Source organism: Atractosteus spatula, chromosome 7, assembly GCF_055471065.1.
Source record: "Atractosteus spatula isolate fAtrSpa1 chromosome 7, fAtrSpa1.hap1, whole genome shotgun sequence".
Taxonomy (NCBI): domain Eukaryota; kingdom Metazoa; phylum Chordata; class Actinopteri; order Semionotiformes; family Lepisosteidae; genus Atractosteus; species Atractosteus spatula.
The window spans coordinates 32644468-32659413 of NC_142712.1; the positions used below are offsets into that span (position 1 = coordinate 32644468).

General features: G+C 47.5%; 1 protein-coding gene across 3 annotated transcripts in view; it reads left to right on the forward strand.

Moving 5' to 3' along the window:
• LOC148830794 (ankyrin repeat and SAM domain-containing protein 1A-like) overlaps positions 1-14946 on the forward strand; it is a 129541-nt gene that overhangs the window by 27845 nt on the left and 86750 nt on the right. For 2 of the 3 annotated variants that reach the window (XM_088921749.1, XM_088921748.1), the window contains exon 4: positions 14313-14609. In XM_088921749.1, the coding sequence (XP_088777875.1) occupies positions 14313-14609 (297 nt within the window). Of the gene's footprint in view, positions 1-1496; positions 1560-14312; positions 14610-14946 lie in introns of all 3 variants that reach the window. The other variant, XM_088921750.1, reaches the window with a different exon arrangement.

Below are 14946 nucleotides of genomic sequence, written 5' to 3' on the forward strand. Positions count from 1 at the left end.
GGGATATGTGGGAGAACGTGCTAAATGCTTGTGACATTGGTGATCTGTCGACTGCTCTGTGTTATAATGGGTTTTGCTCAGAAGAAGAGTCAGACACATGCACAGTAGTGTCTTAGTGCTGTGGGGTCTCCAGCCTGTGAAACATGGCTTCACACAGGTGGCCAATCTGACATCACAGGACACCTGACCTCTTACAAGTGGCTGTATGGAAGACTCAGACAGCATTGCATTGGCGATGGCAGTGGAGATGCAGAGAACGCACTGTTCATTACAACTGCTGCCTCCTGTCTTACAAGGCTGCTGAGTAGTGGCAGCAATGCAGAAATTAAACCTCGCGGAGAGAAGCTTCACCAGCGGCCACTTCCTCCACACGGCCTCCTTCTACAGTCGGCAGAAAAGGCAGGGTTCTGTCAGGCTGTTAGCCGGAGAGAGAGTCCACCCAGCTGGAGGCCCGGAGGTACTGCACTGTCCTCTAGGTTGGGTTGGCTCTGTACTCTATTTAAACACAAAATTGCTCAAATCCCATAGTTGCTCCTATTGCGGGAAAAAAAAATGCAAGCTTGCTGTCCTTGCTGTATCGTGATCTGGATTTGTAAGTGATGAGTGGTTGGTCCTTCACAGGTGAGTGGAAAGCGGCAGCTGTAGACTTTTATGGCCCTATTGTATGTCCTCCTCTCTTCAAGACATGAAAACTGAAGCCCTGTGTTTCTCTTGTCTCTATCAAAGCCTTGCATCTCTTAAATCGACCTTTCCGCCAAGTGTTCCAATTCTGTATTTTGTTTTGGTCCAAAAGTGTTTGCACTTGTTTCAGAGGACCTAGATCAAAGCCCATAAACCCTGCACTGAGTTTAACATCACTGACACTGTGTTAGCAGCTGCGGCCGGCTCTGAAAGGTACTGCTGTATGTGAAATACTGTGACATTTTCTCATCCCGTTTGATGCGCAGAGCAATGGTTTCACGGCTTGATTCCCCCCCCCCTTGTACCCCCAGCTCATTCCGGATTTATCTTCTCCGCAGCCTGAAATCCGCTCGCTGAGCTGTCGACCGAGAAATCCTGTTAGCATCGTCCCAGTGTGAAACGAGCAGCTATCTGTGCTAGGCGCCCATGGGTGACCCGTGTTTAAAGTAATAAAAAAAAAAACAGCCCGGATGATTTCCTTAAAGAAACATTTTTTCTATTTTTATTGTACCATTAACGTTAGAGCTTTTTGGGGGCAGGTAACCTTTGATCCCAAGGCATTGCAGCCTGACAGAATGACCTATATAAAAGCCCACCTACCCATCTGACCAGTATATCCACTGATGTCTGGCTGTGTACTGGGCTTGACCCAGGGCATCGTCCCATCTGCTTCCACACGATGGCTGCTCTCTTCATTCCACCTGTGCTGCGTTGTTCCGTTTCCCTGATTTTTCTCCATTTGTGAATTTGTGTCTGCACCACCGCTGTGAGCCCTGCCTGTTTTGAACATTGCCTCATCTTCTCTCTCCTCCTAGAGCTGTGTAGACCACAAAGAATTCAAACGCTGCGGCCCCTTTGACCCGTATATTAATGCCAAGGTGTGTACCCAGTTTGCCAGCCGGCGTCCCTCCCTCACTTTGCTCCCCAGCTCTCTTGACGCCTAGCTCTCTCGGGTTCTGGGGTCATTGGCTTGCCATCCTCGGGTCAGTCTGAAACGCTGCTCGACTCTCTCTGGGGCTGGTGGAGGGATAACCCACTTGACTGCTTGGTGATTTGACAGCTGTTTTTTTTGCAGACTGACATTTCGAGCAAAGCCATCTCTCCAGGGGCGGTGTCACGTCATCCTGCTGAGAATCGCTGGCTTTACCGCACACAGGTTGCTGAATACCGAGACCTGAAACGAGAAATCTTCTTCTGATTACAGATCCTTCCCGTTAAAGAATCAACCCCGGGTTGAGGTTGCATTGTAACTTAAGTTTCTGCAAAAAGTTTACTTTGATTAAAAAAAAAAATCCGTTCTCATCTCTCGTAACCTTAATGGCAGCCACCCTAATGGACAGGAGTGCCGCCAATCGGCTCTGATTGCGATCAGATGCACTATTGGATATCTGATGACTGATTAGAACTGTTTAACGATGCATCGGTTGGTGGGGGTGGCATCTCTTTGAACCGGGCAGCTTTCTTGGGCCAGCAGGCCCTGCTTTAAGTCCTTGGATTTGAAGCTCAGCAGATCAGCACAGTGCTGTGTGCTCACTCTCATGTGAATCATCCCGATGCACATTCTTAGCACTGCCACAGCATACAAAACTTACTGCAGCATTCTAGTGGAGGTGTTTGCATTGTGCACAGGAGCTCGTACTGCAGGAATAAACTTCTTCAACAACCTCATTTTGTTTTGCACATTGCGACTTTATGTTTCCTAGATCCCTGCAAAAAGTCGAAACGTTGGCAGCGTCTAGGTGGGGTGATGTTAGAGCAGGAAGCCGGTGTTTTGCAGAGGGGGGTTCTGGTCCTGAAGGAGAGTAGGTCCGTGGAATGAGCTGCACTGGTTCTGCAGTGCCTCTCGCTGTTACTGGGGTGTTTAGATGGGCCATGCAGTGCCAGAGGGGTAACAGGTATGCTCCCTCACCTTCCCCGTTTAATTCAAATTCCCCAAAGTTAAAGCCGCTGGATTGTCCGCAATTCTTCCTTCCTTCCTCAAACCTTTCCAGTCTCATCTCTCCACAACCAGATCTTAAAACCAGTATTTGACCCTTGGCCGCTGTCAGTTCAAGCTTGATTAGAATTGTGTGTTGTTGGGTGTGTTCTTCCCTAGAAATGGCAAAAAAAAATGGATTCTGGGAGCTGAGCTTTGGATTCAGGATTCCAGAGTCAGGAATCCAGTGCCAGGTCAGAAGACTTCCCTCCTTATCTTCCCTGTAGTAAGACTTGAGGTCACGCATGGTCTCCAAAACAAGACCACACCTACCTACTGTAAGATGACCAGGGGAAGGGTCATTTATATTTTGTTTCCTGATGTAGCTTACCTGTGTCTCATTGTTTTGCTGCATAGGCCTTTTCCAAAAGCGGGTCACCTGGTTATCCTTGGCGGCCATCTTGCTCAGGTCTATATCAAGTATATGAAGTGTTTCGTTCCGGAAATACCGGTTATAAATGACCCTTCCCCTGGTCATTTTACACTACCTACCCACTGACAGCATGGGGCCAAGGATACATAGACTTTCGTGAGAATGGTAGTGCGCACGCTGTACCGAACTGTGGTGACGAAGCAGGAGCTTCGGATGGAAAGCTCCCGATGGTCACAAGCTCTGGGTAGTGACAATGTGACCGAATGCTGGGGAGAGGGAAGTCTGGTCTGCTGTGCCCAGCCTGTTACCACTGCAACCTTCACCAGGGCTAATTGGATAGAAAATGAATGGAAGACTGGTAAACTACAATCTGAAATCACAGCAGCCTCAAACTGGGAGCTGCAAAATAGACAGGTGTGTCTCGTACACAACGCACTGGACTGTTCTAGCAAGCGAGCTGCCCTATTTAAAGGAGGAATTGTATATCATTCCCACTAGGGAATCTTTTCCCTCTCCCTATCCATGAGAAACGTTGCCATGCAGAAATAATGGCTACCTGTACAGCACAAGTCTGCCGCTGTAGGTTTCCTGCCTAACGACAAGTCACGTGGCTGTTATTTATGTGCGATACTGGCGCTCAGCACCAAGAAACACTGAAACGCACAGACCAAAGTTGGTTACTTGGCAAAACCAAAGCTGTCTGACTTGTAGCTCGAGCTGACAATTCCAGTTTTCCTTTCGGCCTTTTCATCGGTCTGGTCAAAACTGATGAGACCCAGATACGAGCAGCCCGTCCTTGAGAAGTTGTGAGTGAGTCTGTCGCCCTAACTGAGAGTCCAGGACAAGCAGTGTGGGACATGGACCGCCTTCTCCATCCCAGTGTAGGTTTTAACAGTCTTAGGTTTTAACTTCTGACTGAGTCCCCAGTGGTCAAAGAGCAGAGTCTATTTACGAATGAAAAATACGGAAGGGAGCTCATACAGTAGTTTCTTCTTTGTGTAATGCAGATGTACTTCAAGCTAAAGCCTTTTATTGTGCACATTAATCAGAAACAACAAAGGTCTCTGCTCATCTCTTTAAGGAAATGACTTGCCAGTTACTGGGAGAGAGGGACGTAGTTAATTAACCTCCTAGGACTGAGAAATGGCTGACTGATCGTGGCAGGAGAGAGGATGAGAGACTGAGAGGAGCGCCTAGTTACATTCAAGGGAGGGAGGGAAACGGGGGAAGCGCATCCTTCTCGCTGGGAAGTCTTTTTCCTCTACATATCCGGGAGGAATTCTGTAATCTCCGTAAAGCAGGGAGCGGGGAAGGGGGGGTATTCTGCATCTCCGAGTCTAATTGCAAAATGGAATCGATTTTAAATGCGGCATAAAGGACGCAGCCAGTAGTTACGGGTTAAAGGATTGTTTGCCTTTAAGAAACGCAGCTCCTACCTCAGGAATTGCTACCTTGAGCATGCTGCATGCTGTCGCCCCAGGTCCCTCAGGAGACACTGCTGTGCTATTTTATAGTACTCTGCAGGGAGCCCATTATACTACAAGGCCAATTTTACTGTAGCCGACCTAATTACTAAGGTGTTGGCAGATCTGTGTAAAAAAAAAAAAAGGACATCATTCGTCGTCTTTCGTGCCTTGTTTGAAATACAACCATGTCCGCTTTCTCCTTCTCTGACTTGTAAAAGTAAAAGAACTAGACGGGCTTCTTGATTTAAGCCTCTTGTCCCTTTTGGCTTATCCTTTGTAAGGTGAACTCCAGCTTTGTGGAGGTAGTCCAACACTAGCCTGTTTTAAAACCTGCTGGACTTGCAGTTATCGAGCCTGTTGGGATGTATGTTAAAGGTGCGGTGCTCTTGAACTTGAAAGTAATGCAAGAGCTGAAACCTTCTCAGACATGGGACGGTGCTTTTTTAACAGTGTTTTCATTATGCAGTTAGGGTCAGAAGGTAGGCTTTCTGACTAATTTATGCTCATATAAACACCAGACAGTCCTGGATATATGCATATCATTCATAAAGGCATAAGGATTCATAGCAATTCATGTTTTCGGTCTGTGATTTTCGCATTCGGAGGGGAGGTGACGACTTTTTACATGTGCTGGTCTTATCTTGCTTGATATTGAGGATCTCAGCCGTCCGTTTCCTAAAAGCAACAGCTTCAACAACATGGCAGGGCATGTTTGTTCCACACTCCCACCTCCCTTTTTGTAAAGAAGTGCCTCCTGTCTTGATTGGTGGATCTTATACGGCACTTTCTTTAAAGAAATCAGGTGTATTGGCTTCAAGAGCAAGGCTCGTTCCAGACACCCACCACCCTTTGTGGAGAAAAATGCTTCCTGTTCTCCTTTTAAATACACTCCCTCATAATCACCACTTCTCTGGTTTGTATTTCCCTGTTGATCCTGAGGTTCGAGGGGCGCACCTTGTTAAATCCTTTGAGGAATCTGGATATTTGAATCAACTCCCCCTTATTTCCTAGAATCCTGTTAGGCTAGGCTTTTTGATAGTTGATAGAGAACTGCGAGCCCACAAGCTGTGAATCGGGGTTTGAATGATACATCTGCAGCTATCCCTGGGCCAGGTGACAAAGCCCGCCTCCTTCCTTACAGTACAGCACTCACAGTGGCTTAATGACCTTTGTCCTTGGGTCCAATGCTTCATCCTGTTGACCAGACACTGGACCGGGCAGTCCAGCCTGTGATTAGGGCTTATTCTTGGGTGAGTACCAAGATCGTAGAGGGTGTGGGAGGTTATTTCAGCTACATAGTTTCACAGCGTAGAAGAGGATTATGGGGGCTTTCTTGGGTTGGTTGCACACAACGAGTCAGCTGTTATGATAGGCTCTGAAACAACTTGTTAAGTGTCCACTTTTCCAAATCTTTACCTTGACCCTCCTGATGGTTACGTTTTGGGCTGTTCAGAAGCCCACTCAGGAAGCTTTGGATGAGAACATCTGTATATGGTAGCTTGAACTGCAGTTGTAAAACAAACGCAGATGGGGAAGAGAATATTTATAGCCTGAAATGTCACCCCCCCTACACACACACACGGTCACCTGATTCCTTGTGCGTCCAAGGTCAGTTGATTTTGAGGGTGTGCTTTTCAACCCACAGCTGTTGGGCAAGTGTCCCGCTGAAAGATGGCGATTTCCATGTACATACCGTTCCCACAGTGACAGCCAGGACCGCAAGCGAGAGCCGCTGTGGCATCGCCCCGGCTGATCTGGGAGAGAGCCCCTGGAGTAGGGAAGTAAAAATTCCCCGTGCATACGTCTTTGCACACCCGTCCAGGAGTCAGAGATTTCAGAGTGTCTGTCCTACAGTGTGTGACCAGGACAGGTTAATGACAGGTGCTCTGTGCAGACCCGCTCTCTGGTCGGCCCTGGTTTAGTTTAATTTCTCTTCCCTCTTGAGGGTGACCGTGTCCTCTGGTCTGTCAGCTGCCGTGTTGCTGGTCACCGTGAACTCTGCAAACAACTGGATATGAAGTTTAAAAAAAGAACGTGAATCGTGTGGGGGGGAAAAGGCAGCTCTGTGTAGCCAGGGACACTTAGAGGCAAATCTTGGCAACAGCAGGAGCTGTTGGTCACGTGGAGGGCGATGGGCAGCCGTGTGGCGACGAGTCAGGCATGCTGTGGTCCAGAGGTTCTTCATCAGTGTGCATTATCATCTGCAGCACCCAGGAGCTGGAGACCCACTGCACGTTTCCAGGTGAAGCTGACGAGCGAGTGGGAAATAGAACAGCGCTCTGGGCTTTTGCTTTGAAATACAGGCAGCTCAATCCCAGCCTGCCACCCCAGCAGGGCCTCTTCAGTTGAGGGGTCATGGTGCGCCGGATTGAACTTCCTTGTCCCAGCCGCTCCTCCAGTTTTCAGAAGGATTGGGCTCCTGGGGTTGTATTTTTGGAAAGCCTGACCACGTATTGCTCCCTGCTGGGAGAGTGCGTTCATTAGACTGGGCATTCCTACGGCTGCGGTTAGCGAGCTTTAAAATGCACATTTGCTCTCTCTCTCTCTCCAGGCGCTTAAAAGTGACTGCAGGTTCTTATGTATTGATAGACACGGGCTAGCCCCATGACCCAGTATCTCCTGTTGTGTGTTTTGATTGCTGCTGCAGTTTTTCGAACTTGTTCCGTGTGAATATTGCAGCAAGCCAGTGGCCTGCGATCAGGAACCAGATGACAGTCTGAGCCCTTGGCAGGATTATACGTGGCTGAGTTGGCTGGCAACACTTGCTATGACAGCAAAAACCCTTACGCACAGCATTGACAGCATTCAGACAACAGAGATGCTGTACTTGGGTTTAAGGCAGAACGATTGTTAATCAGGAGCCTCCTTTTTGCACTGGTGTCTAGGGTTTGCTGTCTGGAATCTAGTTCAATGGAAGCTGCCACTGCACTAGAATCCGAGGAATGTGACGTCTCAGTTGGAGTTTGAATGGAGATATTAGACTGTTTGGAACAGTGTGTAACCTCAGTCACCATGCAATGCAGCCTGATGCCAGGCAGGGGGCTCAATTTGCTGGGCGCTACAGAGCGTGGGGGCATCTAACTCCGCTGGAGGCTCACTAGCGCCCCCTGCTGCTCTTTGTTGTCTGCCTGTCCTCCGGCAGCAACCAAAGGCCTCTGCAGTATGAGCTGCAATAGTTAAAAATGGCGTTTCTGTCTGGGCTGGGATAATGTACTTCCATGACTTCAAATCTAGGAACTCCACAGTGCCAAGCTGGACAGTCATTGAAATTTCAAATGAGGTTCATCATGTCCAAGTTGATGCCCTTTACCATTGCAGTGTGGTTTTCTTCTCTTCTGCCTGGTCTGGGTTATTGCTAGTGTGAGAAATATTTGGGTTAACATGTTCAGTGTTCAGCGTGTGGTAATTTGTTTGGTGCGAGTGAAGTTTTATTTAATCTCTGACCCAGGGAAAAGTGTGGTGTGGACGGTTGAGGAGAGAATGCAGGCTCGCACTGTGTCCGTTATTTTGATTCTTTGTCTTCTTCTGGTTTGGTTGGCTAGTTTTTGTTTTGGTTTTATCAATAAAGTTTGATAATCGGCCAGTGAAAACTCTGTTGTCCTTCACATGAATGCCTGAAACATTTTACCGAACCCAGGATTTTACACTGGTCTTGAGTCCTGCGCCAGTTTCTAGGTGCCCCGCCTGTGACAGAACACTCCCCGACCAGCAGGTGGAGCCCTGCTCTTGGCCCCTGACGCTGGTCTGAGCCTGGGCTATACTGCTGGCCGATGGGGACCAGGATTCCCTGCACGGTGGCGGTTGATTGGCCAGATCTCCTCAGGGCTGGTTGGGCTTGAGTCAGTCCGGGCCAAGATCCACGCCTTGCCCTTGCCAGCTGCCTGCAAGTTTGCGCCACGCCTCCAGTTGGTGCCAAGAAGGGGTGTGTCAGTGGAGTGTGTGTATACAGTGCACAAGGTCGCATTACCCCTGTGCTGGTCAGAGATTGTAGCAGCAGGTGAAGGTGATAAGCAGAGGGTCTTCCAAATGAGCAGGGTAGCACACAGGGAAATACAGTGCTTCTAGAAAGTCTGAACACCCTTTCCAAACTAACACATTTTGTGCCCTAACAGCCTGAAATCAAGACGTATGAAATCAGAATTTGTTCCCTTTACTTACACATAGTAACATGTAACCTTCAAGTGAAAAATGAGCTCAGCCATTCTGAAAAGTAATTACAAATGAAAACATAGAAGAATGGATTGGATATATTTATAGCATTTGCCTTCCAAATCACACAACAAGCTGATTAGCTTCCATCGGGTTTCAATTGTAGTGATTCTGGTGTTTTCAGAATATAATCGCATATTCAATAGTGCAGCTCAAAGAATAGTTAACTATGGGCCACAAGGGGCAAAGAACAGTTAGAAACAAGAGGCTTTTCGGTTTCTGTAGCTTATCTGGGCAAGTTAGAGTAGGACAGGATTGTGCTGAATACATTGCTCAGAAGCTGTAGTGCCAGGTTGTCAGGAGTCGTTATTTGGCAGCAATGAGGGTTGAGGCTGGGCTCAAGGCATGAAGAAAATCTGAGATCTTGTTCCAGTGCTTGGCCGTCTTGCTCCCAGGGTGATACGCCGGCACAGCTGTCAGTCAGGGTGAGTTTCTCTGCGCCAGCTTCTGCATGAAAAATGGAGATCCTCAGCTGAGATCCTAGCTCAAGTGTCGGGTTGAAAATGAGATTTATCAGGTTCAAATCGGTCCCTTTTACTGGCCTAGAACTGAAGTTCTTTTTTTCTACCTAGACTGCCCAGTTTTTCTGAAGCAGACCTGCGGAGTACGTGGTTCACTTCCTTGAAAACTGTGCTCGAGAATGGGATGGTAAACAAAGCAGTTGCTAGTGCATTACAGATGGGGAAATGGCATTTTCTTTTGTCTGAGACGACAACAAGCTCTGAGCCGCTCGAGGGGCCTTTTCATTTCTCAGCTGGGCCGTGGAGTGATTACTTATCCTCCTGTCGGAGAGGGAGAGAGCCATGCTGAGCTGCCTGCAGGGAGACATCAGTTAGAAGAGGAAGTTGGTGATTTTTAACCATTTTCCTCAGACATCTTTGTCCTTAGTAATACAGATTTGGAGGCGTTTGGAGGCCTTTCCCCTGTCAACATTAGCTATTTGACTAATCCAGTATTTCTCTACCCCCAAGCTATTGGATTTAAGATGAGTGGCATTTAATTATTTAACTATTTCCTGAGTTGAGGGAAGGAGCTAAAAATGGAAATCTCCGCAAATTTCTGTGTTCTTAAGCTGCATTGGTTAAACACAGCTACATATAAACAAACTACAAATCCCTCTCCCAAAAGAACCTATTGGTATTTGTTTTAAAAATATACTGTATATTTGTGCAGTGTATGCAAGTTGAGGTGGTTTGAATGGTTTTAATCTTATTTCTCTTTAATGGTGGGTGGTATGTAAAGTTTGTTGAAAATGAATTAAAAAATAAAGGAGAAAAAGGTGATTTAACTGGCCCAACAGGCCAGTGTCGGCCTCGTTGATGGTGTTTCACCAGAGGCTAGACCCTTTCAAACCCTTCTGAAAAGCAGGTGTCATTGCTGTTTTGTTCCCTTCAAGCTGTGGCCTGCTCTCGGGCTATCTGTCACCTGACGCCCTCCTGCTTCAGGAAGTGAGAGGTCCCTGCGGGGTTTGTTACCTGCTGTTGCAGTCTGGGACAGGGAGTGTGTGTGTGTGCGCGCGCGTGTGTTGTTTAAGCGGAGGGCGGCGGGACCGAGCGATTGGGTTGTGGCAGACTTGTCTTCAGGGCTGCCAGTGAGGCCTGCTCTCGCTCTCTCACCTGAGAGAAAAGACCGTTCTGGGACCATAGTGGCACCGATCCACAGTGCTGACCACTGCTTGACTGCGCGGTCCTCCATGTCTGTAGGGATTCCTGATCACCGAAGCGATGAAGTGGCGTGTCATTTGGTGACCTGAGGATGATTACATAGGGCGGGAGGAAAGCCCAAAATTGGCAAAAGCAAATGTGCCAAAGGCTAAACACACAAGCTTTGTGTCAGGATTACTTTTTTTTTTTTAATACTCCGTTGATTTTAGTGGCTAAACAAATAGGGTGTATCTGATTTGTTTTCTTTTAGTTGGCTACAGGAATTGTTTGGAAGCTGTGATTTCTGCCAGTGGATGTGTTACTCAGTACTGACTGACAGGTTGCCCAGACTTTTGCATATTCATTACATAGTTTTGAATATCTACAAAACCGTAAGTAAATAATAATTGTGCCTTAAAATTTGCAAAAAGATGTCACATAAGCACTGCAATGTACATTTTGGCCTTAACATTTGCACACAACAGTATTTCAACATGGTCAGGTGCTCAGTACACCTTTCCTTAACCTCCTGTGTGGAAACAGTTCAGAGCTAATTCAACATGGTCAGTGCTCAATATGCTCTCCCTAGTTAGCTAAGAATGAGATTTTTCCATTAAGTTAGCCATACAGCTCAATACAACCTTATGTCGATGTGTTTGTAGGCATCCCGGTTGAGTAGTGTTTAGGACTCTTTAATTTGGCTGGACTTTTTGTGGATTTCGGAACCCGGAAATAAATTAAACAAGAGGATTGTATCCAGCTGTTTTTTAAAGCATCAGCTTCGGCAACCGTTTGTGTAAATGAGTGTAAATGAGTGCCTCCTGTTTTCAGATTTAGCTGCTCTCTATCTTAGTTTTTGTTTGTCTCCTTTGGTTTATGCTTCGCTGTTGATACAGAATAACCCTATTGGGTTGACTGTGTCAGGGCCTTTCGGGGCTTTGACTACCCATGTCCCCTTCATCGTCTTTTCTGTTCAAGATGATTCAGCTTCTAGCCTGTCAGTATAGAATAAACTCAGGAATATGCCAGATTGTTCTTCTTTGGACAAATTGCAGTAGTGTCTTTTTGTGCAGCAGGGTAGCCAAGACTGTATACCATAGTCTATGTAACATCTGAAAACAAGGTGTAATTTTATAAAAGCTTCTGTGTCCTTGCACTGTCCTGCATTTTGAAACTTAAAAAATTACATCAGTATAGAAGAATCTGCACTGTGCTGTGTGCGTCCTATGGGCATTCCTCGCTCCAGTGCCCTGCATATGTTCTGATAGATCTGAAGCAAACTCTTCCTCTTGGGTCTCAGGTTGCTTTAAGACCTTTGGTAGAATGGGCATCCTGACGGTAACAAAGCATTCTGGACAGGTTCAGCATCTTCATCTTCTGTGTTTTAGAAGGTAAGAGGTGGAGGAAAGAGCAAGAGATTTGAGGACAAGAAAGGTAAATATTGCCCTCTAGTGGTGACTGGTGAGCTCTACAGACAGCTCCAGACAGGGAAGGATTACACTGTTAAAATGAAGAAACCAAAATAGCTCATTGCCTTTTCACAGCTCACCAGTCCTGGGAGGGTGGGGGGAGCTGGTCGCTGGGGCCTCTTATAGTTAGGGGCTACAGCACCTTTCAGTTCTGCCACACTCCAGATGGTGGCGCAGGATCACAGACTCAGGCACGCAGTGCTGTAGTTAACCTCTTGCCTCTGCCCCCAAGCCATGACCCAGGACAACAGTGGTGCTATTTTGTCTTGACCTGTAGGGTTAAAGTGTCAGAACCTGCAGCAGCTGAGGTCTAGGAATTGAATAGAGTTTTGTCCCACAGTAAATCTTCATCTTGAGCACCGTGATCAGTGTGATTTAGTGCAGTTTCCTGTACCAGCTAAATCTCCACCCTGTCTCTGCGAATGTGGCCTTGCCTGAGTTGGCATTAGTGGCATCACCAGACACCTGTGTTGCTCATGGTGTGTGTGAGAGTACTGTAAGGAAGGGTTGAGGTCAATTTGCTTTCTATCTTTTTCGTTTCCTGCTGGGCTTCGCCGATGTTCTCAGAGGAGTGTACATCTGTTACATCAGAAAAGGGACTGAAATGTAGAGACTTGTGCTTGAGAACAAACTTGTTTAGCGGCCCGAGTAACAACACCGATTGATCCCTGAAAAGCTAAACCAACCTGTTTCAGTGTTACTTTTAAAAAGTCCTCGATTGGGATGCTATATCTGGATGTCCTGAACAGGAGGATCTTTGAGAATCCTTTTAAATGCATCTCCTGGTGCTATATGCAGTTGCTTAAGCACTTAATCAGTTGCGGTTTCTGGTTTTCCATCTTATTATTGCTTGCTTTCACCCTGCCTTCTGCACAGTTTTTTTTTCCCTTACAGTCTTGTGGTGGGCATGGTTCAAATCACCTGTCTAAAAGTTCTGCTTCTAAGCCGAAAAGTAAGTGTATTCAAAATGATCGCTACCTAGTTTTGAATTGGAAAGTGCAAATAGAGTTCAGAGCTGAGGTCATAGCTGAGTGTGTGTGTGCGCCTAGCCGAGATCACGGCGGAGCTGTATAACCGTGCTTTTCTTTCCTGTCTCTCTTGCTGATGGGAATTACTGCCGGTGTTTGCCAAAGGTTTTCTGATCCTGGATTCCCTGGCAGTGTCCTTGCAAAGGTGCCAGCCTTCTGCTGCACTCCCACCCCATGCCTCACTTCATCCTACAGCTTATTCCCAAATCCCGGCAATGACAACAGTGCTGCTGATTTCCAGCCCGGAGGAACACCAAAGTACTGGATCCAGCTTCCGGTCTTTTCCTGCAACGCCTACGGTGTTTTGCACTGCAGATAAGCTGCTCACTGATTTCGCAATCGGGTCAGAGCCCGTCAGTGTGTGGTTTGTCGCTGTGGGCAGTTCAGTCTATCCAGGAGTTAAAGCAAAGGCCTTGTAGCCAAGAAGTTCCAAGTTCAAACCCCAGCTGTGCCACCAATCCGCCAAGGCGCAGAGCCTTCCTGTGTCCTGTCCTTTGGATGATCTGTAAAACCAAGCTTGTCGGCAGCTTCTGATGCTTTTGTTTGCTTTGAATGAAATTGTCTCTCACGTAACTAATTATTAGCTAAACTAACCACTGCAGAATTATAACAGAAATGCTGAACAGCTGGCTGACATAAAAATTTAGACTGTAAGTGATCTCCCAGATTCCAGTGCTGTTGTGCTCATTAAACACCATCACCTGCAGGGCATGTTAGCCGTTTTCATACTGTATGTTGCTTTTGCACAGTTTTGCAATTTGGGTTCCAAAGAGAGAGATTTCTAAAAATGGAAAGGCACACTTGACGTTGTCTGTGCACTTTAAGAAGCTAACCTTTGCGAGAGTTAGCGTGACCCGACGAGCATGATCTAAGTGACTAGATAATTGCACATGAGATAATTGCACGTTTGTTTCCACCCCTCACTCTCGTTCTGCGGTCGGCACAAACCAGTGCATTCATTCATTCAGCAGCAGCTAAATATTTTGATCTTTGTTTCTCGTGGATGAAAAATGCTATATAAATGAAAGGAATTATTATGGGCTGTACAGTAGAATGGTGTTTATGTAGCCTCACAGCACTTGAGTCCTGGCATTGATTCTTTCCCACAGTACCTTCTGTGTGGAGTTTGCATGTTCTTCCTGTCTCTGCATGGGTTTTCTCTGGGTGCTCCAGTTTCCTCCCACCTTCTAACAACCTGTGGGCTGGGTTATTTATGCCTGTGTGAGTCAGTAATGGACTGGTATCTTGTGTAGGGTATAGCCCCTACCCCCACTGCTTCTGGAATCGTGTCTCAGCAACCCGAAGTCCTTCTAGGAAGAAGTGGCTGTCCGATGAGTGTTATTGTCATCGTGAGGGTGTGCGTTTGTTCAACTCCATCACAGAGGCGTGCAGCTCTAGGCCGACGGCGATAGCTGATCTCTTCCTCCTCCTCTTGTTTCCTTTGTGCCGTCCCCCGCGTCCCCCCCAGAACAACGACAACGAGACGGCCTTGCACTGCGCGGCCCAGTACGGCCACTCTGAGGTGGTGCGCCTCCTGCTGGAGGAGCTGACCGACCCCACCATGAGGAACAACAAGTTCGAGACGCCCCTGGACCTGGCCGCCCTGTACGGCCGGCTGGAGGTGGTCAAGCTGCTGCTCAACGCCCACCCCAACCTGCTGAGCTGCAACACCAAGAAGCACACCCCCCTGCACCTGGCGGCCCGCAACGGCCACCTGGCCGTGGTGGAGGTGCTCCTGGATGCCGGCATGGACATCAACTACCAGGTGAGGGGGCGGGCGGTGGGCCCCCAGGGGTCAGTGGGGACAGCATGAGGAGTTCCTGTATCCCACCCTCATTTAGACTGCTCAAATGAAGGGGGTTTGTATAATTAAAGGGGCTTAGGGTGATTGTGGGGGCGTAAACTTCCAAGTTCTCATAAGCTGTAGGAGTGGTGCAGAAGGCGTGTGTATGGGTCGATATCTTTTATGTAATATTTATTGTAATGTTTTCATGTACGGTTTGTATGTTCTCTGTAAGTCACTGCTCAGACACAAGGCAGATTTCCGGGAAGTCGGACAGTGAAGTGTTAGCGCGTCGTGTTTCTCCCGTCCTGTGCTCCCC